Genomic DNA, 26,985 nt, shown 5'->3' with positions numbered 1-26,985 from the left:
CAAACTGTCTGCAAGGGGAGTTCCATTGAACAGAGCCACCATTATTTCTTCCTCCCTATCCCCCACATGGCCCCTCCTCCCTCCACAGGCAAAGCAGTTCAACAGATTTCAGGAAAATTGTGGAGAAAAACAATACTGTACATTTTCTGTGGTCAGTCTTTTCCTGTTAAGTCAGAGAGGAGCTACCAGAAACACAGCCTGCAGTTGGCATCTTCCCCTCCTGCCTCACGGCTTCAGGGGAGCACCCGCCTTGGGATCTGGGGTTTGAGGACCAGCTGGGCAGCCCAGTATGAACTGGGAAAGGTGCTGGTTTACCCCATGGGTGTGTGCCCCACTCCTGCTCTTACAGGGCACTCACTGGAAGTGATGACAGGATCCCTCCAGTTTGGGCTTCAGGGGCTCCATAAATCTCCATCAGCTCCACTATTCCACCCTCCCAGCTCTCCATCAGCCCTCCCTGCTGGAGCAGCCTTTGGTCCCTGCTGACACCCATCCCCACCCTCACTTGAAGACAAGAGTTAAACATTTCTGTGTTGACAGCTGGCTCTAATTTGGGGTCAGCTCTGGGGAACATGATCTGATGCCCCATCAGAGAGGCACCCAGTGTCCCACCATCAGCATCACCTCGTGCCTCAGCATCTTTGTTCTCTCCCTGCACCTCCCTGACAGGGAAGAATTTCTTTCTAATATCCACCCAAACCTGTCCCTGCTGCCCAGCACCACTCCAAACTTTTCCCTCATGTGTCCTGCATGGCCCAACAGCATTTTCTTGTGGGGCTTTTGCTTCTTGCCCATTTCAAAAGACCTGAGATATTACAAGAGCTGGGATGTGGAACACGAAAATTGGAGGTTTAACAACCTGGCAGGCAAAATCCATGAGTCACAAAGCACTGGAGCACTCAGGGACGTCAAATTGCACAAGCCCTGCAGTAACCTGAGGACTCGGGGTGGGGGTGGGATGGGGGAAATCTGGAGCCTCTTGTTCACACCCTGAGCAGGTCCCTGGAGCAAAGCATTCCCAGAACCACACCTAAAAGGTTCTGGGAATTCTCACCTGCCATGAGGCAGGGAGCCAGCCTGGAAGCAGGTGAGAAGCTGGGCAGCCAAGGACAGCGAGGTGTCCCACATCTTTGCCGTCGCCTCCATCCTTCCTCGCTGCGCGGAAGCTTCGGCCTCAGGGAGCCAGGTATTGTTTCAGCATGACAGAATAACAGCAACAGGTTTTTTGTGTGCCTCACTGTGCACCCAGCTCCCCTCTCCCAGCCCAAGGGAGCTGCCACTCGGGCTCTTTCCATCCATTTTATAGAGGAAAGCAGCAGCAGGATCAAAGGAGGCTCCTGGGTGAGAGGCTGATGGGAAAGGGCAGGAACTGGAGAGGTGACAGCGAGGAGACGGGGCTGAGCAAAGTGAGGGGTTGTTCCTTTGTGCTGCAGCCTCTGGCCATGTAACCTGAGTGGCAGCACAAATTATGCTGAGTAGAAGGAGAGAGAAAAACACCTGTGCTCGGGTTGGTGAAAATACTGGGTGACTGCATGAAAGGGAGAGCTCCTGCTTCTCCTCAGTGTCACTGCTCTGGGTCATCCTCAAATGACCCCAGGTTTTACTGGGAGAGGAAAATTTGATTTCAAGTCTTACCCTGGAAGTCCTTTGGTTGCACTAGATGGAAGAAACTCTGTTGGGAAGTGAAGCAAACACAACGAGGTCTTAATTCCCTGCTGAACCAAGCCCTGGCATTCCCACAGAATGGACTAACAGAAGTGGTCTTTTTCCTTTCTTTTTCCTTCCTTTTCCCCAGCAGAATGAGAAGCATGTCCAACATTTGGCTATTCCATGCCTACCAGGACATCTGTGGTTTGGGTGGAAGAACAACTAAAGGTTTCCATGCAACTCCTCAGTCTCCCCACACATCCATCTATCTCCGGTGTGGTTTGAGAGCCAAAATCCATGTTAAGGCAGAGAAAAGTGGATTTCAATTTTTTTTTTTTTTTTTTTTTAAATGGATCCTTTGCAGTGCTTTGATCCTGAGGGATCTTAGCAGCTTTGGGAGCACAGATTCCAGCCTGCTGCTTGTTCCCATACTGAGGGAGAGAGGAAGCCTCTCAGGGATCTGCATCACCTGCTCATGGATGTTCAAAGTTTTTTATTCACCTTGGGCCGTGTTATTCCAGTTCTTTTCAAGGAGGACTCCTCATGAAAGTCAGTTAAAGGCAGGGCCAGGCTGTATTTACTTTGGCACCTGATTGCCTTCCAGAGTCCTCCTATTTCCTCCCTAAGTAATTAATTAATAGCTTGTCATTGAGGAGAGTAGGAATAAAGAACTTCACCCCATTATTCCCAAGTCCTTTGCCACTGTGGCCAAACCCTTGACCATGCCCAACACCTGCAGTTTGTCACAGTATTGCAAAATACAGAAGCTACCAATAAAAACCCTGAGATCCTTCTTTTGGGATGTTACAGGGATTAAGCTGCTTCCAAAGATGAGATGCAAGGTCACCCAGAAGTGCTGGAGCTGATAAACATCCCCAGGACCGCTTCATAATCTCTGCCAAACAAGTCCAGTATATCAGAACAAGGCTCAGAAAGGTGAGACACCTGTTATACATCATTTCCAAAGCTCCTGCTGAGGGGAAAAAAAAAAAAAAGACATCACTCCTTGCTGCTGCTGCAGAAGCATTAATCCCAGGCTCCGCGAGCTCTCCATCCCAAACGCAGCACACCGAAACACGCCGCCGTTGCCCAACTGACCCATTTATTTTTTTTTTCCCCTTTATGAACTGGGTGAATAAGTACAAAACCATCTTATTTCCTCTGAGAAAACACAATTCCCTCCGAGCAAGGTGAGATCCCGGCCTCGCTCTCCCGACGCCGAGTCCCCTCCTGACCTATTTACGGAAGTGCTGCAGCGAGGATTTCGGCGTGATCCGCCCTGTAAAAGCCTAAAATTACACTGCCCTACAAAGAGCTGGGATAAATAGACCCCTCTAAGCAAAGGGGTTGCCAGGCTTTTATCTTCCCCCCATTGTTGGCTGACGCTGGAGCGGAATAATGAGACGATGCGGGGCTCTACGGGGCACGATTGGAAAACTCTGCCTTAGCAACTCAATTGTATCCCTGATGCCTGTGCTGGCTTTTATACACAGCCACTGGTTTGGAAAGCTGCTCCTGATTTCACACACTCACTCCATAAAGCTGCATTTATGATTTTCCTCCACTTATTTTTGCCCGGTGTTATGGCAAGGGGAGTTATTTGTGGGGTTTGGGGCTGGGATGGAGAAGTGTCTTTATTAGAAAGTCTGTGGGGGGATTGCTCTGGTTGTATTTTCGTGCCCTTCATCCAGTCTAGACATGAAAGTCTCAGGATGCAGATGATTTCCACCTCTCTGCAGAAGCTGTGCCATGGTTTCAAAAAAAGGGATGAAAGGAACAATAAGCACCGAGATGTGTCTAAAATTAGAGGTTTACAAAACAATCTGAGTTTATAATATCCCCAGTACAATAAAAGCCAAGAGCAAGCGGGCCAATTATTTAAAAACTGCAGGATAAAAGGAAACCTTGATCAAAACTGTTATCAGGGGAACAAATCTATCTTTATTGTGTTGCAGTTTCACTGCTGACTGAAATAACTTTTCTAAAATTGCCACTATGCTGCTAAGAATTAGCTAAATAGAAACAACACACCAAAATCAAAACTGCCTTGCCCAAACCATCAACATGACAGCAGCCCACAGTTCTTCCCTATTTTCTGCCAAGGTTTAAATTCCAGCGTGGTTTTCCCTCTATGCACCTTCCCTCTATGCTCATCACACAGAAAATGGATGAGTTGATTTCCATGTGATCTTCAGTTAAATTTGCATTTTGGGTCTCAAGTGGTAGCAAAGCTGCAGTTCCAGGACTTTAAGTGAATGGGTAAATGAAGAGGAAAACACCAGAATTGTGTTTGCTTTGGTGCTGTTATTATTTTTAATATTAATCTTAAACAAGGAGCAAAATTGATACAACAGCAGTGCCAGAAATATCCTCCTCCTTCTGCCAAGGGAGATGAAAATATCCTTTAAAATACTGGGGGGAAAATAATATTTACAAATCACTGCTGAGAGGAGGGATGCAGAACCGGCAGGGGATCGGAGATTATGCAGCATCCAACTTCTGCTGTCCCTGACCACTGGAAGAATTCAGAAGGAATTAAGAGCTGTCAAGGGGATAAAGTCACTGTCTAGGAGGATGGACTTTTCCTTTGAAAAGCCATCTCTTCTGAGGGTAAACCAGATCCTTCAGAAATCTGACCTTGCTCTTGTGTAAGGGAGTGAATGTGCTCTGAGCACAGATCCTGGGGAGAGCTCCACAGGCTTTTCCTGAGGTTCAGTTCTTGCACATGAAATAAGAAAATACAAGCCCTGAAGTAGAGAACCAAATAAAGATGAGCACTGCAGTCCCCACAGCCTCAAAACCAGGCACGTGTGGACTGTGTTCACATGCAACCCCGTGTCCCCAGAACAAACACAACCATGGAGATGGACTGGATCAGCACCCCACTGCTCAACTGCACCACACAAGTCACTCTTTTATCCAATGCTCTCTAATCCTCACCTTCCCTGCTCCAGCTCTCTCTATCCCAAGAATTCACATTCAGCACTAAACCAAACTCAATCCATCTCCTTCCTAAACGCTACACACAGTCCACTTTCTCACCTTTTCCCTCCTACAGCTGCTTCCTCCATCACAACCATCCTTCCTAGCTGAGGAATGACTCCCAGATCTCCCCATCCCTCCTTGGAAATCCATACCAAGTCATAGATCCTTGTTTTTCTTCCCATCAACAGGCGCAGCACTCACCTTGGTAGATAAACAAGGTTGGTGGCAAAGCACTCATGACCATCAAGCTGTGATTCAGCCACGACACAACAACAAACCAGCAGCCACATGATTTAATGTTAAATTAAACGTTAAATTAAAGCTGGGTCAAATCCTAACCTGCTTCACGAGGGTTTCTCATCACCAGCCTGCATGATGACCAAGGGGAAAAGAGAGGGGAAATAAAAAGTTCATGGCCAGCTACAGGGTGCCCAGAGAAGCTGTGGCTGCCCCTGTGATGCCTCAGGTTTTGGCTTTTTTATCTTTCAGATTCTGTGCTGCTTTAGTGTGCACTTCTGAGCTTTATATGAGGGGATGCTGAGCTCTCTGCACAGAGCAGGGAGACAAAACAATTCCTTCTCCAGCTGGGGACCAAGGACAAATGAGCCAAATCTCAGCCCAAGAGCACAAACAACGTGGGCTGGAGAGAGAAAAACAAGAAGGATGGGACTGCATGGGCTAAAGCTGGATTGGGACAATGAACTCCAATGTGCAAATGGAGCAGAACTGATCAAAGTGAGAGCCCCCGGGAGCGCTCGTGCATTTTGGGACCATTTTGGTTCATCTTGGGTGCAGCCCTGGCTGGGCTCTTGTGCTGCCCAAGGTGCATCCATTGATGCCTTTAATAAATCCCTGCTTTATTCTTTAACTCTGTCCAGCCTCTGTTCTAGGTCGGCCTTCTCAAGGCATCACCTGGATCCCTGGAAGTGTCCAAGGCCAGGTTGGATGAGGCTTGGAGCAGCTTGGGATGGTGGAAGGTGTCCCTGGCCATGGCAGGGGTGGGATGAGCTGAGTTTAAGGCCCATTCTATGATACTATGATAACACATTCTGCCTCAAATTCTTCTCCATTCTCAGAGCTCAGTCCCATGGAGCAAATAGGAAACAGGATTTTTTTTTTTTTTTTTTTTTTTTTTTTTTTTTTTTTGTGGGTGAAAGCCAAGAAAAAGCTGTTCAGATCTCAGTGGAGCCATTTTCAGTTCACAAGCCCCGGAGCTGACACCCACGGACACCAGACAGTTTTGGGAGATGCCTCAGCTGCAGCTTCAGGGGAGGTGAAGAGCGCTCCCTGCAAAGATGGTTACACCCTCCTAAGCCTAGAAAGAGTCACAGCAGGGAATAAAAAGAATCTTTTTTAATTGAAAATATTTCAGAGTAGCAGAATCACAGCCCAGGACAACAGCAACCCTGTAAGCAGTGACAGATCTCTAAGGCCACCACACTCCTCAGTCCAGTGCCCTTCCCAGGAGGAAAGGTTTTGTTTTTTTTTTTTTTTTTTTTCTCCCCAGGAGGAAATGAAAACCACATGGACTGGCCAGGGAAGGGATCAATTAGACCATCTGGTCCTACCCACCACACAGCAAAAACTGCTCCCTACAAGAAATTTCCCAAATTGCTCTATCCAGTCTCACTTATAAAAGTCCAAAGCGATGGAGTTTCCAGCTCTTCTCCTGGGATATGATTTCTCCCTGCAGGAAGCCTTTCCTAGCAAGACTTTCCTTTTGAAAATCTCTTCATTTCAATTTGCTGCCTCCCTCTCTCCCCTGCCTGTGTGCATTTGTGAACTACACTAATGAAACAGATTAATACCAAAAAGGAATTACAATTTAGGAATAAATTAGTTTATTTTCCTTTTATCCTCCACCAAAACCCCTCAACATGTCAAAGGAAGTCCGAGTCTTCCTGAAATCTTCCTTTTTAAATTGGTCCCACTGCTCATAATTACACCTCCCCTCTATCCATACAAGTTGTTTTGCTTTTCTTCCCCTTTCTCCTTTTTTAGGGAAGAGGGAAAGAAGGCAGAGAAAAGAGTAAGAAAGGGTGGGATAAGGGGAGAGAGGAGAGGGACCCATCCCATCTGATCAGCCTTAATTGCTTCCAACACTCCCCAAGTGTCTGAAAATGAAGGTGATGATACTGGTGTTGCCTGATGAATATTCCCAACTTCATTCCAGATGAAGGATCTGAGTTTATCCAATAATTGGGTTTTCTGCACCAGGAAACAGCTTCCACTTCCCAGAAATACCAAGGAGAGAGGCTGAGATGTGGCCAAACCGTGGGCAGCAGCTTGGAGAAAAAAAAGGACTAAGGGCTGAAATGCTGCTCCAAAGAAATAATTGTTCACAAATGTTGGGAGGGAGGGCTGCAAGAGACAAACAGAGTCCCAAATATCCACCAGGCTGGAGGTTAAGCACATACTGATAAAGGGTGTCAAAAATGCAATGGCTTTGACTGAAAATGCCCTTAAAAAAGCACGAGATGGGAAAACTCTACTCCAGCCACCATCCTGTTTCCCTAAAGGATTTTATACCTGTGTCTGGTGGTAAAAGCTGTTCTAATTTATGACAAAAAATGGTTATTTTGGGCTTGATCATCACGTCAGCAAATAATGACCCACTGGATCCAAGAGCCTGCTGCCACTTCAAGGTCCTCCCTCTGGGACAGGGACACCTTTCACCAGCCCAGGGTACTCCAAGACCCATCCAACCTGGCCTTGAGCACTTCCAGGGATGGGAAAATACAGGCATGGGGAATTAGCAGTCATTAAAAGCTGTTCCTATCCCACAGGTGCCCAGCTCAGCATCACTTTTTAAAGGTTCCCACTCCTGCCAGGAGTTTTGCTGGAGATCTTCATTCCCTTTTGTCCAAAAACATTCAACCATGTGTATAAATCCTTGCCACACAAGGATCTGAAGGCCTTTTTGGGAATTTTTTAGGTGAGAGGGCTGATCCAGGTAGGAAAACCCATCGAGGAAGATGTGAGGGAAGCTCACACTGCAGAGGAACTCTGCTTGCTTCTGCAGCAAAATTTAATTCCCAGCCTTGTACAGCATGTTCTGATATTTAAAAACACTCAGTCAACTTCCACATCTCCTGTGCCCTTTATTTTTCTGACAGCTTCTCCTGGATGGGAAGTACAGGAAAATCCAAACTGCAGCAACAGAGCAAAGAGCCAGGAACCACTGCAGCCACTGACCCGGGGCCAACTTTGGGGTGTTTTTGTTGAAAACACAACTTTTTGAGAGCTGTAAGAATAAATATATATTCTAAACCCTCTAACACTTATTAGAGGTCTAAAAAAAAAAAAAAAAAAAAAAAAAAGCAGTCTTGGAAATAGGAAGTGCATATCCAAAGGGAAAGGCAGAGCACAGGGAGGCAGCCTGCCCTTCCCTGGCTGCACCTCTCCCTTTCTTGGCTGCAAGGAGCAGCAAGGAAGTGATTAAAAAGCATTTATTTGCAAAATCACAGCCAATACATCCAAGAGCAACAACACCCTCCCTCACACTGGTCCTTGGGTGGGGGGGAAATGAAGGAGAGCTGTAGGTCTGACCAGCAGGCAGGTGCATGGCAGGAGAGCTTCACTCCCAAGATTTTTGGGAAGAGTTCAAGCCTATAAAGTGGAATATTCACCCAGGCTGCTCCTCACCTCTGCTGTTTTGAAGCCCTAGAAAATAAAAAGCCTTAGAAAGGCAATGACAGCTGTGGAATGAAAATGCCTGAAAAGGTTAAAAAAAAAAAAAATAGGACTGGGCTGTTGAATGAGGAAATGAGTAAGGGAGAGCAAGAGAAAATAAAACAGTACAGAAAAAGCCATCTAAATTCTCCTCCCCTTTCCTGGATACAAATACCATCACAAGAAAACCGTAGGAAGCGAATCTGACTGCTTTGAAAATCACTGAGGTCAAAAGCCCGACAGAAGAAAGGAAAAAGGATTAAACAAAGGGATGATATAATCTATCCAGCTATAATTCAAACCTTCGAGGTATAAATAGCTCCACTACAGGCCTCGTGTCAACCACTAATTTACACTGCAATCAGGAGGGGGAGGCAGATACCCATCCCCACAAGCAGATTAATCCTTAATTGCTCATTTTTGCATTTCTGACACCTTTCTTTGAAGTATCAAAGCTGGTAGCATCTCACAAAAGGCGCTGGCGAGCCTGAAAATTGGAGAGATGAGCCTGGCTGCTGCTTGTTTGGGGCTCCATGCACAGTCCCAGATGCTGCTGTGGCTCCTCAGTGCAGAGAAGAAAGGAGATGGCCCCAATCCATGGGGATAAGAGAGGATCAAAGCCAGCATTTGCCACTTTGACACAAAGGGAAGCAGCACTGCACGATGGCTTGTGTTTCACAAGGTTTTTGGAAGGCCTTAACTGCAGATAAATACTTACTGGGATAGTCAAATACTTGTGAGCACTTCAGTCACTTCAGAGGCTCTGTAAATCCCTCTAGGAATACTGGGGAGGATGGGGTGTGTGGTGTGAGGTAAGGGCAGCAGGATCATCAGGATCACCAGCTGCTGCTGGTGGCTTTCAGAGAGGGACACCCAACCTCCTTCCCCAGTGTTGTGTCCTTGATTCATCTTGATCCACGTGAGGAAGGCAGAAATTCCTTCATTCTCCACCACATTATCAGCTTCTGAAGCTGGGTTCAAGAGCACAACCCTTCCTGTCCCTGTGTGCATCCCGTGTTCCCAGGTGGAATGGCTGTGTCCAGATGTCCCTGCACGTGTCCCGTGGGTTAATTAACCACCCTGCCCCTGTTAATGACCCTCACTGCATCCCAGCCTATCTGAATTGAGTGAAAATGCCATCCTAGAACCAGAATCACAGGATGGTTTGGGTTGGATGGGATCTTAAAGATCATCCAGTACCACCCCTGCCATGGGCAGGGACACCTCCCACTGTCCCAGGCTGCTCCAAGCCCTGTCCAGCCTGGCCTTGGGCACTTCCAGGGATCCAGGGGCAGCCACAGCTTCTCTGGGCACCCTGTGCCAGGGCCTCCCCACCCTCACAGGGAACAATTCCTTCCCAATCTCCCATCCATCCCTGCCCTCTGGCAGTGGGAAGACATTCCCTGTGTCCTGTCACTCCATCCTTTGCTCAAAGTCCCTCTCCAGCTCTCTTGAAGCCTCTTCAGGCACTGAATCCCCTCTTCCCTGCTGCCCACAGTGTGGGATCAGCCAGGACACGTCCAGCCTTTCATCCACCAACATCCCTAAAACTTTCAGGGCTGCCATCTCCCATATCCCTGCTATTTTTTTTGCTGATGAGATACAGCATGCCATATAAAAATTCCTATCCTGTAACACATCAGGACTTTGTTTAGCCAGTGACTTTCTCCTCATACCATCTCATCAGTCACCAGCCTCGATTGTGCCCAACCTCTGCTACACAAGACTTTGACTTATTCCTTTTGGGAAGCATCCAGCTTGATCCCACTATCAGGGGTGTGGTTTTTTTGTTTTTTGGTTTTTTTTTTTTTTTTTTTTGGTGTCCCAGTGGGTTATTTCATTAGGATGTGCCCCTGGAGAGCTTATTCCAGGCTGAGGGTGCAGCTAGTGGGAAGAAAGACTTGTCAATGATGCATTTTCCTACCAAAATAGAAGCAGCATCTTTAAACACAAACAGATTTCAGCTTCCAGCACGGCAGTCCCGGGGCAGGAGATTGAATTAGCTTTAACTACTGAAGTCACACTGGGAAGAATTTGTGAAAAAATAAAAAAAAAAAAAAAAAAAAAAAAAAAAAAAAAAAAAGTGTGGTTTTTGTATTACAGCAGCCACGTGCTCCAGATGGATTCAATGCCATGTAGGCTGGTGAGAAAAAAAATAACTTTGTTCCTCCCCCGAAAGAGAAGTTGGGACAATTCACATCAAAATTGGATCAAGCACAAAGCAAAAGTCACCAAATGCTTCAAAAGCAGCAAATTGTACCAAATTCAGATGTTAAAGCATCACTGGGAAAAAAAAAAAAAAAACACAACGCCCTGTGGTATGAAACTCTGAAAATGTATGTTAAAAATTGTGTAACAGAGAATTTTCCATATTTTTGCTCCCAAGAATAAAGACTGGGATAAATCAACAGCTGAAAGGGCTGAAAGCCATCTTGCTGTGAGCCTTTGTTAATAAAAATCAGAGTATGGATGAAATCATTCAAGCTGAAAGGAAGTGCAAATGTTTTAAAAGGTATTTTCCTTTGAAAAGCAAAAATCTGCCTCACGGTGAAGAGAAGGAGAAAATCAGTTCACGACATTTCTTTCTTTTTGTGACAGGGAAAATTTATTAAAATTATGATTGCTGCACAAGGAAATAAAGTCATTTCATTACAAGCAAGGCATGAAGCACAGAGGAAGAATTTCTTCCCCTGCTAAGGCTCAAGCCCCCATGAGATGACAAGGCAGGGATGCCCAGAGCACAGCGAGGGGACCAAAGGTGAGGCTGAGCATCCTGTGTCCCATCACTTAACCAGCATTTCCAATTAGGCACCTCTTACAGAGTCATCATGGGTTTCAGCAAGCTGACAGCCCTTCCAAAAACCACTTTAAAAACAATGGAAACTCCTGAACACCTGCCTGAGGGATGAACAACCCGGTGTCTAGCAGATATTATCTTTTTTTTAATTATTATTATTATTTAAGAGCAAATAAAATTGAAGCAGGGAGTAGATGTTTTAAAGCATTTAATGCAGAGCTGGGTTGCCAGCCAACATCTCACTAAAACATCTTCCCAAATGGTACATTTCAGGATTCAAAGCACATAAAAATAAAGAAATGGATATTAAATAGGTTGTGATCAAGCCTCTGGCTGCTTGGGAAAAGGACTTTTAATAGATTGACCTCTGAAGCAAAACAGCAGCTGGGAAGCACCTCCATCAAAGCTGATCTTCCACTGATCAACTGGCTCAAAACCAGTGCCATACTGGGCTTCCCAATTTGTTTTCATGCTTTGGACACCTATGAGCATCCCTGGTGCAATATTTAGGGGTGGTTTCAATGCTGCTCGTGGCACCCGAGGAGCAGAAAATTCATTTCCTGTGACCTGTCATTTGAACAAACAAATCTCCATCCTGCCCAAGGTGTGTCTGAGCTCCAGGACAGCCAAACTGAGCCTCTGGCAGCTCTGGCAGGAGGTGGAGCAGCACCACAATGTGGGGGTTGAGGTCCTCTCGCCCCCCAGCACCTGCAGGGTGCTGCAGGACCAGGGTTCTTCTTTCCTCTGAAGATGTGGTGACCTGGCAGCAGCGTGGCCTGAGGCAGCTGCAGGCACTGATCCACTGCAGCTGGAGTTTCAGGTTGGTTTTTTGACAGTAAATGGTGTCTGTAAGGGACACCTGCTCTGGCAGTGTGCAAACAGAATCTTCACCCTCTCCGCTGACTGTTCATCCCAAGGCAGACTGGGAAGAAGAAAACCCAGCCAAAACCACCCTTCATGGGGATCCCCAGGTGTTTCAGCCATTCCTGGGGCTCCCTGCACCTTCCAGTTTGGGGAAGCATTGAAGGGCAGAGCTCCAGCCCTTCCAAATAATTTCCTTTTTGTTCAGATTTAACTCTTTCCCTCCAGACCCTTCACACTGATCTTGGTCACCACCTGTAACTTTGAGCTCATCTTTGGGATGAAGGCAGGGAGACACTGAACATCCCAAACATCCCAGCATTTCCACACACTTGAGTCTTCTTACATGGATTAAAACACCAACACAACGTGAATCCTGACCAACTTCTCTCCTGAAAAACCCAACTCAGCTTCCACATTACCCCACCAACTTTCTGCTGCTTAATCCCTTCAGTCATTTCCCTCTCACCTCCCCACAACTTTCCTCTGCAAGGAGGAACTTTAAATAACTAAACCCAAATACGATGCAGCTGCAGAGAGACCTCCCTGCTCAGCCCCACCTGCACCTCAGAAGCTCAGATGTCACTTTAGATGCCACAACATTCACTCATTTTGGGGGAGAAACAGCAACATTTCATCCTCAAAACTACCTGGTCTCAAATACAAAGTTTTTTGCAAGATCATGGTCTTGTTCACACGATCTTGTTGATTTTGCTGGCTGGTCCAGTGGAATTAGCTAGCACATGGCAGAGGGTTGGATTATATGGGTTTTAAGATCTATTTCAACCCAGAACATTTTATGGTTCTGTGATTCTTGTGACTTCTTCACCCCCTTGTAGAAAACTGGAAGCAGCCCATACAAGTATTTTAATATTAGTATTTAATATAAATATTTAGTATTAATATTATTAATTATTAAGATTTACTATTAATATTTAAGCAGCCATACTAATATTTTTTGTTTGTTTTTTAGGTTTTTTTTTTGTTTGTTTGTTTTTTGTTTTTTGTTTTTCTTAAATTAAGGACCAGGTCTAGTTGAATTTTGAGCCTACAAACTTCCTCTAGAGCGACAGCAGCTTGACCTTGTGCTTCCTCAGAAGCTCAGATGTCACTTTAGATGCCACAACATTCACTCATTTTGGGGGAGAAACAGCAACATTTAATCCTCAAAACTACCTGGTCTCAAATACAAAGTTTTTTGCAAGATCATGGTCTTGTTCACACGATCTTGTTGATTTTGCTGGCTGGTCCAGTGGAATTAGCTAGCACATGGCAGAGGATTGGATTATATGGGTTTTAAGATCTATTTCAACCCAGAACATTTTATGGTTCTGTGATTCTTGTGACTTCTTCACCCCCTTGTAGAAAACTGGAAGCAGCCCATACAAGTATTTTAATATTAGTATTTAATATAAATATTTAGTATTAATATTATTAATTATTAAGATTTACTATTAATATTTAAGCAGCCATACTAATATTTTTGTTTGTTTTTTAGGTTTTTTTGTTTGTTTGTTTGTTTTTTGTTTTTTGTTTTTCTTAAATTAAGGACCAGGTCTAGTTGAATTTTGAGCCTACAAACTTCCTCTAGAGCGACAGCAGCTTGACCTTGTGCTTCCTCAGAAGCTCAGATGTCACTTTAGATGCCACAACATCCACTCATTTTGGGGGAGAAACAGCAACATTTAATCCTCAAAACTACCTGGTCTCAAATACAAAGTTTTTTGCAAGATCATGGTCTTGTTCACACGATCTTGTTGATTTTGCTGGCTGGTCCAGTGGAATTAGCTAGCACATGGCAGAGGATTGGATTATATGGGTTTTAAGATCTATTTCAACCCAGAACATTTTATGGTTCTGTGATTCTTGTGACTTCTTCACCCCCTTGTAGAAAACTGGTAGCAGCCCATATTAATATTTTTTGTTTGTTTGCTTTTTAGTTTTTTGGGTGCTTTTTAATTAAGGACCATGTCTAGTTGAATTTTGAACCTACAGACTTCTTCTAGAGCGACAGCAGCTTGACTTTGTGCTTCCTCAAAGCTCAGCCCAAAGTTAAGACCTCAAGTTGCCAAGAATCTGCTGAGTGAGGTGCAGCCAAGCTGGGCACCTTCCATGGGGGGAAAAAGAGCCATGAAGAGGTAAAACACAGCTTTGTTGTAGCATAAACTCCATCTATATTTGAAGTGTTTCACTTTAAAGAGCTTCTCCCCTCCCTCCAGCTCTGCAAAGAGAGAATTGCCCACCAAGGCACACAAACCACACCAAATGGAAGCAGAACCTGGCCAAGCAGCTCAGACACAGCCCCCATCCCACAAATGCTCTCTGCAGCAGCAGAACTGTGGATTACAGTACTTCCTTCCCCAAATATTGTACATTTCACCTGGTACACCACCCACTTCCTGCACTACAACTTACACCTGGGTAAGGGAGGACAGGAGAGAAAGGGAAAATGTCTTGCATATGGATGGGCACCTATAAAATGCATTAAAAATCAAGTTTGGGAATTAAATTCCCTCAGCAGCGGTCAACCAAAATCTAGTTTCTCTCTAAAGCTGTCCTCCTCCTCCAGAGCACCCTTCCAGATTCCCCAGGCAATAATTTACCTCCTTCCCTTGGCTCCACAGGTACCAGCTGTGCCCTCTGTCACCCCGAGTGTTGTTGTATTTTGATGAAGCTCAGAGAAACTGGTGGAGTTTGTAAGAAAAAGATCACATTTTGTGTCAGAAGGGGAGGATTTACGCATCAAAAGCTTGTCTGGCTTCTCCCCAGCTGCAGCTTTTACCTGCTGCCAGGTATCACTTCCCATGAAATGCACCCACCTTAGGCCACCACAGCTGAAGGATCACTGCTGGAACCCTGGAGGCTGAGAATTTTAGACTTTCTGAGTTGAAAAGCACAGACCCTCAAGAAAACACTACATTTGAAGCCGTAGAGAAAGCTTCCAAAATTGATGAATAACACCAAGATTATAAGCGTGTAGTTTGAATAGAAGTGTGTAATATCACACAGTAGAAAACTTAAGAGTTGAAAGTTTTAAAATATAATAATGTATATAAAACTAAAATAGAAGTTTTAAAGCAGTAACTAGTCCTTCTTCTTCATAAATGTAAGCAGTATTTTATAATTAAACAAAAAAGTCCACAAGACATAGGTAATTAATTATTAAGTTAAAAGTAAGAATAATTTAAGTGTCATTTCTTCATTAAATAGTTTTTCCTTAGAAAAGTTTTTAAGGAAATCAAATAGTTTTTCCTTATAAAGGTAAATACAAAACCATTTTATAATGGTTTAATTGTTAGTAAATGGTTAGCAAATGGTTTAATTGTTAGTAAGATACTATAGGACTCAAAAGTTGTAAGACCGTATTAAGTTAAAAGTAAGAATAACTTAAGTGTCATTTCTTAATTAAATAGTTTTTCCTTAGAAAAATTTTTAAGGAAATCAAATAGTTTTTCCTTATAAGGATAAATACAAAACCATTTTATAATGGTTTAATTGTTAGTAAAATACTATAGGACTCAAAAGTTGTAAGACTGTAATATAAATAAAAATTAATAAGCATCTGAATCCAAGCACAAAATACCACCTCAACACATTTAATACCAACCCTAACTTCAACAACAACAACAAAAAAAAAGAAAGAAAAAGCCAAAAAATACCAAACCAAACTAAACCAAAAACCAACCAACCAAACAAAAAACCCCCCCCAAAAAAACACAAAAAAACCCAAACAAAACAAAAAACAAACAAACAAACAAACAAAAACCACCAAAAAAAACCCCCCAAAAAACAGCAGATCATAGCCCTGGGAAACACACAAAATAATTAATTTTTCCAGCCTGCCTTATCTCCCTGTGGACATCCACATACAAAAATCCCCAAGCCAGGTACCTGCCTGCCCTCAGAATGACTCTGTGTGAAAAGGGAACAGGTCCCTGACCAAGCACTGGTGGTTCTGCACCACGTCCATGTGTTTAATGCATCACAAATCCACCCAACCACCAGCTGGAGCTGCGAGGGGTCCACGTCTCCCTTGCCAAATTCCTGTGTAAATTTTTTCATTCTTTCTCCTTAATCATTGCATAATCCAGGGAAGATTTGTACAGCAATAGTAAAGGGAAAGTCGCTGGTGCAGAGAGAGGAAAACACCGGTGACGGTGCCAGCCTGACAGGGGATTTCCATGCTCTGCTCTTGGAAAGGCCTGATAAGATGGATATATTTGTTTTAGCTTTCAGCAAGGAGCCTCAAGGATTTGGATTACAAAATCCTTAAATAACGTCACGAGAACTGAGCTCTGGAAAAGGAGATAGGAGAAGTTAATGGTGTTAGCAAGTGACCTGGCTAATCCCACTGCTGACCTGTGTGTGGCTGGGCAAATGTGTTCCTGAAACCTCCCTGTGGTCTTGGGGCAAGGCAGTGCAATTCCAGCTGTTCCACTCTTGGGTGCAACTCCAGAAATTTCATGGATTTTGGTTTGTATCAGCTGGGACCAGATGTTCTCCTCTGGCCCCTCCACCTCCAGTGCTTGGTGCTGTGAAAAAATGTCACCAAAGCAGCTGCACTTGTGTTTTACCAACAAGCCCAAAGCACATCTGATTGAATTCCCTCTTTTTGCTGTTGGAAGGGATCTTAAAGACAATTTAGTTCCATGCTGCTGCCATGGGCTGAGACATTTTCCACTAAACCAGGTTGCTCCAAACCCCATCCAGCCTTGAGCAGCCAATCTGCCCGAACTGAAGGATCTGTTTTATTGAAAATGTGAATCAACTCAACCCTCCCACTGGACCAAACACAATCAAAGCAGGGATGTGTTTGGAGACATCAACATGAGAAAGATTTGCTCCTATAGGTGCAGGCCCACCAATGTCAGCAGTAGCTGTGCTTAGCAGCAATTAACTAAATTAGCATGGCTTGATCTTGCTGGAGACAAGTTGTTGAGGAAGCCCTCAAACTTAGCAAGCAAACACCACCAAAAACCTAAAACTGCCTGCAGCTGCAACCCTCCTGAAAGCTGAACCTGTGGTTGCTACACCCTGGCAACGTATTTATGAGGCAACCAGCCCTTTGGTGCAGTTTCCCATCTGTTCAGGCAACAGGTACATCAGTTACTGGTATTTTCAGGACTGAATTTCAATAAAAATCGCACGTCTCAGAAGGATGTGAGAGCAGTTGATGTCTGTGCACTGATAGTTATGCCTAATTAGCATAAAAATGAGGTTTTCCTAATCACCTGCAAGAGGAAACCTGCTTGCAGAACAAGCTACTGGGAAAAAAAAAAATAAATTACTCCTCAGGGAGGCAGTTGTCAGAAATAAGGTGGAGGGTGGATGTGTTTATTTATACCCAGCAGCTCCAGGTAGGGGCTGCAGGTCCTGACATGCTGCCTGGTGTGGTTTCTGCGAGGAGTTTTCTCCTTCCTGTCCCCACTCCACGCTCAGCTCCTACCACCCAGTGCTGGAGGTGTGTGCTGGGAATGAGGGTTTGCACTCTGTGCAGCAGTCCCTGCAAATCCCAGGGTGTTTTTTAGGATGCAGCAGGCCAGGTCAGCTCACCTCAGCAGTATCAAATTTCACGTTGAAATTTGAAGCTTCACAGGAAAGAGGTGGGGAGAAGTGCCAGTGGGATTTAGGAGCACCATTCACTTGTGATTTAAGGTCTCTGGGCAAACTCTGTGTTTCCAAAACGTACTCCAAGGATCAGCCTGCACATCAGCAAGTCCCAAAACGTGACAGCAATCTTTAAAGGGTTCAGAAGCATTGCAGCTGGTGGTGGCTTTGACAAAAACTGCAAATCTGAGTGGGGGAAAAAAACCACTTAATGCCTTGGCCAATCAGAGCAGAATCCACCAGGATGAAGCAGTGCAGGGCTGGGATGAGTCCTGACCCACCACCTCCTGTCTCATCTCATGAAGTTTGGTCACAACTGCACGTGCCTGGGGAGAAGATGAAGTTCTGGCACTTTTTTGAGGAGCAATCCTTGAGGGAAAGGCTGTGGGACGGTGGCCAGCCGGTGCTGGAGGGTACCCCTGGAGGGGAGCACCAGCAGCACCCCGGTGATAAATGAACTTTCAAGTTACTGAGAGAGCAAACACCAGAGGAAGGAGCCAACCACAATTACTGACTTATCTCTCAGGAAAGACATTTCAGTTATTGTGGGTAGCACCGAAAACAACAGCTCGGTGATGGGCACTGCTGGAACCGGTGGAGGAAACCACACGTGTTGAGCTCTTCTGCAAATCCACAGGGCACGCCAGCGTGGCTCCCACCTCCCCAAAAACTGCTGGCAACACAGCTGGAGGAGGATCTGGATGGTGCAGAGGTTGTGCATGGCTTTGGATGGGCTTTGTTGAAACAAGATCTGTGGTTTTAGCGCTCCCCCTCTCAAAACCAGAGCACTCAGCACCGGTGTCAAGGGAGCGTCCCCTCCACACCCTGATGGTTACAGCCCTCCTGAGCAGCTCTGGCAGTGCTTTGCACACTCAAATACAGCTCCACACAACACCACCTCTCCATCACACTGAGCACCTTGCTCTGATTGCTTTCAACACACACTGGTGCTCTTCCCAAACCAGGACTTCACAAACTGATGCTCCACCTGTCCCATTGCTCACACCTGCCCCCGATGCTCTGGGGGCAGAAGTTCCCCCAGTTTTCCCCATCAAAGTCAATTTTTCACAAAATAAATACATTACACAAAGTATTGTGGATGAACATCCCAACGTATTTGCCTTAACCTTTTCTACTTTCTACAAAAAGGAAGTAAGATAAGTACAAGCAATTTTTTTAATTCCATCAGATTTAGTCAAATTTAGTGAGGACACCAGATTTAGCATCAATGTAGAATTCAGAATTACACAAAAAACTTGATTTTGTATGTCAAACCTGAAGTCATCCAAAATTCCAGTAGTTCTTTCCCTGCATATTCTATTCCTGTAAGACACCATAATTTTAAATATTGGATAATTTGAGTCTGCAGCTTGAAGGTTTCTCTAAGACACCAGCTCTTTTTGGAGCTAGACTGATGTCACTGTAGCTCATTTGCTTAATTAGTGATTTACAGAAAGATCTCTCTAGGAGAAGGGGGAAACTTTTCAAATGAAAAGCTCCAAGTGCAGAATCAAGAGACCATCCCCAATGACTGTTTACTCCCATCTTGTACATAATTTTGGGCCACACTGTATCAATCAGCAGCTGTGACTGATGCCACTACACTTCCTAAATAAAAAGTGAACTCTGCAAAGGGCCAAGCACAACTGCCCTGAGTTTTTCCTAACAGGAGGATGTTGCTTTTACAAAATCGTGCTGGGATGAGAAGCCAGCACACAGAATAAACACACAAATCCCAACGCTGCTGCACAGCCCTGGAGGAGTTTTCCCCTTATTTCAGCACTTTGTTTTTATCACTGCAGCCTTCCTTCCCCCAAGCACTTGGCTTTTGCTGACCGCTGCACCCCGGCACACAAATCCTCCTCCAAAGAGGTGCTCGGGTACCACGGAGCACGGGGAGAGGGCTTGCACAGATGTGCACGTTGCAAGGAACAATAATTCATGCAAATCCCTGCTCCAAGCAAATTCCACAGCAGTGCATCTTATCGTAAGCCAAACAAAAAGCAGGAATATGCTGGAGAACGGCAAACCCGCCTTCAAAGAATTTGCTCTTGTTGCGGCTTGAATTTCCCCCTCTCCTTCCAACAACTCTCTGCCGACACCAAAAACCAAGCAGCCATTAACTGAACCCATTAATCAGAAGTGAAAACCCAAATTGTGAGAGGAAGCAAAGCCTCTGTTACAGCAGGTATTTGGGAGTCTCTGTGGTGACTCCTAAAGGGGTGAAGACCCTCTTTGCTTCAGGAAGAGGAGGCAGAGACCAGCAGGGACCATCTCACCCTCCTGAAGATGCCTCCAAGCACAACCACCAGGGCAGAAGCAACCCAGCAAGGCAAGAATTCAGGTATAAAAGCAGCACAAAAACCACTTATACATCCATTTAACTCTGCTCACATTTGTATTTTCTCCTCCAAGTTTGTACAACAGTTTACTGCTTTTAAATCAGGGATTTTCCTCTGTTTCATCCATCAAGAATTGCGCACTCTCTTGCCACATTTGGAGACAGACCAGCTTTCCACAGAAGCTCAAGATGATGAAAATAAATGGAAAAAATATATCTTTAGTTCGAGTTTTCTTCTTTTTTTTTTTTTTCTGAGATTGCAAGTTAGAACCTGAATTCCAACCCAACCACTGGGTTTCAGCAGAACAAAAAAATCCCTGTGCTGAGTTTTCTCAAATAAGAGTCATGTCCCTTCCAACTCCACACCAACAGAGACCTTATTATCCTTTGGGGGAGGAAGTCAGATTTTTTCCACTTAGTTACGTTCCCAGGTAGTTCTTAAATAAGATTTCCCTTGCATCTGTGTTTAAAGGGACACTTTAGCACAAGTTACTGCTTGGCCATAGTGCCATGGTTGTGCACTGAACCCCAAAATAGAGCGATGGCCCCTGGCCAGCACCATTTTATTTCAAGGACAGGACAAATGAGAAGATGCCAAAATTAAGAGCACCTCTTCCTACCTTAATTATCATCAGTCAATCATCCACCTGCACGTCATTAGGAGCCCATAAAGGTTCTTCCAGTGCTGCCCCCTGGAAACAAACAAACAAAAAAAGCTTTTAGAACCAAAGAGTTCAAATACAGCAACATCTTAGGGAAACAGCATTTTTACTGCTGCCAGCAAGGCAATTCCACTTCATTTTACCAGATGCAAAATGTAATTTTTTATTATTGCTCAAGCTACGGACACACTTGAAAAAGTGAAAATAACTTTTAAGTACAGAAAGCAAAATTGGCAGTTTCCAGGGTTAAAAGTGCTTTTGGGAAGAGGTGGCAGGAGGGAATTACAAGGCAGCAGCAGCAGATACAGATGAAGGGACTCTGATATTCCCAGCTTGGCCTGATAGATGCACTGCTTTTGGGTAAAAGCAAATAAAGTTTAGAAGGGTCCAGAGCCAGAGGAAATAGATAATTTCTACTGTAGTGAGGGCTCTTCTGAGGGTGTGTTTCCCCAGACAGAAGTAGTTTGGGCCATCCCTGCAACCCACTGACCTCGGGAATACCATAATAATTCATAATTATTATTTGTATACCGTTTGTATGTATTTGGATGAAAGCAATTGGGAAAAGCAGTTCTGTGTGTTCATTTACTCCCATCCCAAGGGAAGGGGACAGAAAGCCACCAGCAACTTCCCCAAGCCCAAACTTCTCTGGATACAGACTTTGGCTGTAGGATCAAGTGTGATCCTATAAGGAACAGGCTGGAGACCTGTTTGTGATGTTCTCACACTTGCACAAACCACCTCCCTCCCCACCCAAACTCTCAGGTTTGGGTTCCTGGCTCCATCAGCACAGCCACACCACAAGGGCTCACGGCTCACCTGCCATGTCCACACTGCTCCTGGCTGTTCCCCAGTTTCACAGGACCAGCCAAGTTGTCTCCACTCCCTGCATCTCAGTTCCCTTTCCCAAAATATTTTTTACCCACAGCAGCAGCGGGGCTCCTTGCAGGAGTCTGCAGAGCCAACCCCCAACTAATCCACTTTTCTGGGCTGCTGCTATAAAGCACAGAATTAGAGACCCGAGGCACTTGTAGATTTCGAGTTGAATACATTTAAACCAAATTAACTTTTTTTTCCCCCCCTATTGACATCTTTCCTGCCCAGCCTTGGGCAGGATGCGACCCAGCCATCTGCTCCGTCGGTGCCAGGAGCTGTGGAGCTCAGACATAATCCCTGGGTGATCTCCTCATTGTTTTTCATCCTGCTCAAGCGTTGACTCAAGCACTTGTTCAATTAGACAAGCCTCAGCACTGCAATCAGATGGGCGCACGGGGCTGATTTTCTACCTCCACGGAGAAGCAAAAATCTGATTTAGTCGAGTGGGATAGAACTGGGAGCTTCAAAGCAACGAGGCCTGGAGATCATGTCTGCTCTCAAGTCTGCCAGAATTGCTGCTTAACCCGAGCAGACCACCAGCAGCTTCCATTGTAAGAGAAGCTGTGAGACAGAGCAGATTAAAGACACTGGATCTGCCAGGAAGGAGGAGAGCTGGGTGATTTTCCTGATACTACTTTTTTAAGGGAACTGGAGAACAGCTGAGGCATCTGCTTTCTCTTGGCTCTGGCTCTAAATGAGTGACCCCAGATGTGCCAGACTCGTTGGTATTCCCACATACCACTTGCATTTTCTTCCTTATGATCCAGCATTTCCCAACACCTCCAAGGAGAGCTGCTGTGCTGGGGCAGAGGGGTCTGAAGGCTACAAGAATTCAGTCCAGCCTTCAGCCTGTCCTCTCCTCCCTGTGCAGAGGGGGTGAAGCCCTGCCATCCTTTGGTTAGCTCCGTGCATTTAAACAAAGCAGTAAATTTTATGGGACCGAGTCAGGAAGTTGGCATAAGCAAATGTGCTGTCAATATTTTCATGGCCAATTTATTCCTTCATTCACAAGGCTGACAGATTCCAAGCACAGCTTTGGATGGTGCTGAGTGAAAGAGAATCACAGAGTTATGGAATGGTTTGGGTCAGAAGGGATCTCTGGAGATGATCAAGTCCAGCGTTGCTGCCATGGGCAGGGACACCTTCCACTACCCCAGGTTGCTCCAAACCTGTCCAACCTGGCTTTGGACATTTCCAGGGATGGGAAGTCCACAATCTCTCTGGGTAACCTGTGCCAGGGCCTCATCACCCTCACAGCCAAGGATTTCTTCCTAATATCCCATCTAAATCTACTCTCCTACAGCTCAAGCTCATTCCCCCTCATCCCACCACTCCATGCTCTTGTCCAAAGTCCCTCTCCAGCTCTGTTTTAGCCTCTCTAGGTGCTGGAAGGTCTCCCCAAAGCCTCCTCTTCTCCAGCTCCCCTGCTGCTACTACCACCATCTGAGAGTTCAAAGGGAATCAGCAATGAAGCCGAGTTTTCCCAAAGCCTGGTGCTCACAGCTCCTGGCAAGACAAGGACAGCACCTCCTGAGAGACGAGTGTACACTGTGAGATAACAAAAACCAGCAAGGGCAAAGGCACAACGAACACAAGAGAGCTCATAAATGTCAGTGGCACGTGTGTGAACGGGGTGTAGAGCCAGCTGTGCCTTCAGATGGCTGTAAAGATGGATCAGTGGCAGGAGCAGAGGGGAATTTGGGATGTGTGACTTGCAGGGACTCACAGCCCTCATTCCTTGTGACAGGTACGGAGCACGGCGAGGCGGGCACTGGAGTATGGCAGAGTAGAAACATCTGATGTTGTACACACTCACAGGAGTGTCTTACATCCACATCTGTTCTTAGAAATTACTCACTGGCCTCAGAAACCAGTTTCTGTGCAGAGAGGAAGTGTGACTGCCAAGGAGCAAGTGTGGCACGGGGCTGAGAGTGTCCCACATTTGGCTCCTGCAGCCCCACACAATCCTTTCCACTCCTCTGCCTTTTCCTGACCCCACTGCACCACAATGTGCCAGCAGTGTAATCCTCTTGCCAGATAATCCTCCCAAAAAGCTGCATCTGGAGGATCTGCTGCCATTAGCTGAGTGTGGAAAGCCATCCCTGCAACCCACTGACCTCGGGAATACCATAATAATTCATAATTATTATTTGTATACTGTTTGTGTGTATTTGGATGAAAGCAATTTAACCTGCTGTTACACCACACCAATGGTAAGGAAGACTTGCTAGATATAGGAAGGAACTTCCATTTTCTACCATGAAAATTCAATTTTCTAATCCTGGCAACACTGGGAAATCTAACACTGACCTGATCCAGGTATTTCTGAAAATTCTGTTACACAAAGCTGCTTTAGAAAGAGACTCCAGTTATGAAAAAGACCATTGGACTCAGAGTCAGGTGTCTTCCAGGATGGTCAGAATCATGGAATATCCTGAGCTGGAAGGGACCCATCAGAATCATTGAGTCCAACTCTTAGCTCTGTGCAGAACACCCCAAGGATCCCACCCTGTGCCTGAGAGCGTTGTCCAAAAACTTCTCAAACTCAGACAGGCTTGGTGCTGTGACCAGCTTGTCCTGGTTTTGGCTGGGAGAGAGTTAATTTTTGGGATCAAGTTAATTTTCTTCCCAGTAGCTGGTACAGTGCTTGGGATTTAGGATGGGATATTGGTTAGCTCTGTGCATTTAAACAAAGCAGTAAATTTTATGGGACCGAGTCAGGAAGTTGGCATAAGCAAATGTGCTGTCAATATTTTCATGGTCAATTTATTCCTTCATTCAGAAGGCTGACAGATTCCAAGCACAGCTTTGGATGGTGCTACGTGCAGGAAAATCACAGAATTTCACAGGTGATGGAGACCATGACAGATTAATAGGAACAAGATGATCTTTAAGATCCCTTCCAACCCAAGCCACTTTGTGATTCCATGGAAAAAAAAATCACCTATTTCTTTTGTTAAAATGAGGAATGCAAGGTTACAATCTGAGAAGGGTTTTTTGATCGATCCCTGCTGAGAAAGTGCTCAGCAGTTTTGTTATTTGGGAATATTAATGGTATAAAACATTTACACACAAAAATCCTCAAGATCAGGGGTTGGCAAAGATGGCCCACAGCTCCAGAGTCCTCCATCCCTTATTAAAATAATTAAACCAACAGGAAGGCAGGTATTATTTGTTGGCTAGACAGCCCCAAATCCCGCCGCCTGTTAATCCACCTGAAACCCAAGTGTATCAAGGCAAATTAAAGCTGCCTTTAATCCATGCAAATCTCAGCCCAGGAATCTTTTATTCTCTTACCTCCTGCCATGAGTTTAGCCCTGCCCTGCACCCCATTCATGCTGCCAGAGCAAAACAACACAAACCTCGATATTTTAGTAATAGGAAGAAGGAATTTTTGGACCTTTCACACATTTTGGGATGGATGCAGCTTTGTGCTTCATTGGCTGGGTGAGGCCAAACCCTGTTCCACCTGTGCTTGGTTTAATCATATGTATCGACACACATAAATTAGGGCAATTTGTGCATAAATTAGGCAGCATCATTATGCTAATTGGGCTGGTATGATTGTGCTGAGAGTGTTTGCAATCTGCCACAGTCCTCTGGGACAGCGCTGCTGCCTCTGAAAAGGCTGGAGCTCCTCTGGGATCCTGCTGGGGCAGGCACAGCCCCACAGCAAACCAAAACAAGAGGAGAAGGGGTGAGAAGAGCTGGTGTGATCCTCTGGAATGCTGGTTTCTGTTCTCTATTTCCTAAATATCACATCCTAAACTCCCCCTGATGCACGAAACAGGTGGAGTTATAGGTGGGTGCAGAGAGAGGCTGCTGCAAAAACAACTCCCTGAGGTGTGTGTAAACCAAAGAGAGAGAGAGACCCAAATAGAGAGCAGGACACCCAAATCCCTTGCACTTTGCTGTATCAAATTTATGTGAAGAAACAAATCATCCTCACAAAAACCAGAACCACTCCACTGTACCTCTTCCAATTCCACCTGAATTGCAACAGAGGTAGGAATGGTTGCTGGGATCAGGGAGGTAACCTGATGAGTAACCTGATGATCCCTGTCCTAAAAGAAAAAAAAAAAAAAACCCTAAATCTTCCCAATTAAATGAGTAATGATAAGGGAGGAACAAATAAACTGCAAAGTGACTGCTTTTCCTTCTGGAATTGTAGAATATCCAGAGTTGGGGGGAACCAAAAGGATCATGGAGTCCAACTCCTGGCCCTGCACAGGACACCCCAAGAATCACAGCAGAGACCTGGCTGAATCATTAAATCACCATACACAGGTGGGTCTACCTGGAGTAGGCAACTATGAAGGGATTTTTATTAAGAGCTTCAGGGGCTTTTACCAAAACATGGATTTCTTTAGCTGTCCCACAGGTATCCTGCAGCCTGCAGGTCTGTGGTTGGTGTCCCTGAAGAGAGAATGGCTCTGCTGGTGCTGGTGATGCTCAGCTCCAGCTCCAGGGGCTGGTGTTGCACCACATCTCCCTCCTCCTTATGGATACCAGGGGATGCTCCCAAAGTCATCCAGTTTTCATTCTAAAACTGGTCACTAATTTACCAAGTGGGACCATTATGCTGAAAAATCCTCCCTGTGGGACTTGAGTTCTCTCCCTTCAGAGGGAATTCAAGCTTGGTTTATTCTCCAGAATCCAGCCAGGAGTTTTTCCTCCGACAGACGTGCTGGCACTTTGCCTGGCTAAAAAACATACAGCAGAAGAGCAGCAAGCATTAAGCTACTACTACTAGAAGTGTTAAAAAAAATCAACTTTGAGCAAACCATCTGGTAACACTCACTGTGCCACAGGTGAGAGCAAACACAATACGCTCTGTGCAGCACCAAAAAAAAAAAATCATCACTGCTCACAGAATAAGGGTGTGAAACACCAAACCAGCCCAGGGGAGACCTGGAACAAGTTGCCCAGAGAAGCTGTGGCTGCCCCATCCCTGGAAGTGTCCAAGGACAGGTTGGACAGGGCTTGGAGCAGCCTGGGATAGTGGAAGGTGTCCCAGCCCGTGGCAGGGGGTAGAACAGGATGATCTTCAATGAAGGTGGAAGGATGAAACACTAAAAGGGCAGAGGCACATGGGAACTGGGAGATGCTCCACAGCCAGCTGGAGCAGGGAGCAGAACTGAGCTGTTTCAGCTGCAGGGACAAAGGAATTAGTGAGATACAAAGGAGAAAAAGTCTGGAGCCAGCTTCCTTCTGCTCTTCTGCTCCCCTTGAGCATGAGTGGCTGGAGGGTGGCTTTTCCCCTCATCCATAAGCAGAACTTTCTCTAAGTAGTTTAGCAGTGAAAGCAAACTCATCTCTCCCTCCCTATGATGGAATATGGATACTGGCATGGGCCAACATCAGCATCCTAACACCCAGTAATTCCCAAGCCTCTCTGAACACCCACCATCTTATCAAAACAACAGCTTTAAAACCTCTTCTCTGCACTCTTTGGTGATAATTAGTTTTAGTCTGTCACCGGCAGATCAGTTTAGGATTGCAGCTAAGCCAAAGGGATATGAAAAGGTTTTGTGCAA

General features: G+C 45.4%; 1 protein-coding gene across 3 annotated transcripts in view; it reads right to left on the bottom strand.

Annotated features, from left to right (window-relative positions):
• Nucleotides 1-26,985, bottom strand: part of PTPRA (protein tyrosine phosphatase receptor type A) — a 117,182-nt gene that overhangs the window by 39,108 nt on the left and 51,089 nt on the right. For all 3 annotated transcript variants that reach the window (XM_053941895.1, XM_053941896.1, XM_053941897.1), the window contains one exon: nt 20,531-20,602. In XM_053941895.1, the coding sequence (XP_053797870.1) occupies nt 20,531-20,542 (12 nt within the window). In that variant the 5' untranslated portion in view covers nt 20,543-20,602. Of the gene's footprint in view, nt 1-20,530; nt 20,603-26,985 lie in introns of those variants that run through there.

This window comes from Vidua chalybeata, chromosome 4, assembly GCF_026979565.1.
Source record: "Vidua chalybeata isolate OUT-0048 chromosome 4, bVidCha1 merged haplotype, whole genome shotgun sequence".
In the NCBI taxonomy this organism is placed as follows: domain Eukaryota; kingdom Metazoa; phylum Chordata; class Aves; order Passeriformes; family Viduidae; genus Vidua; species Vidua chalybeata.
Note: the sequence above shows the minus strand (reverse complement) of the source record. Positions and strands in the feature narration are given on the sequence as shown.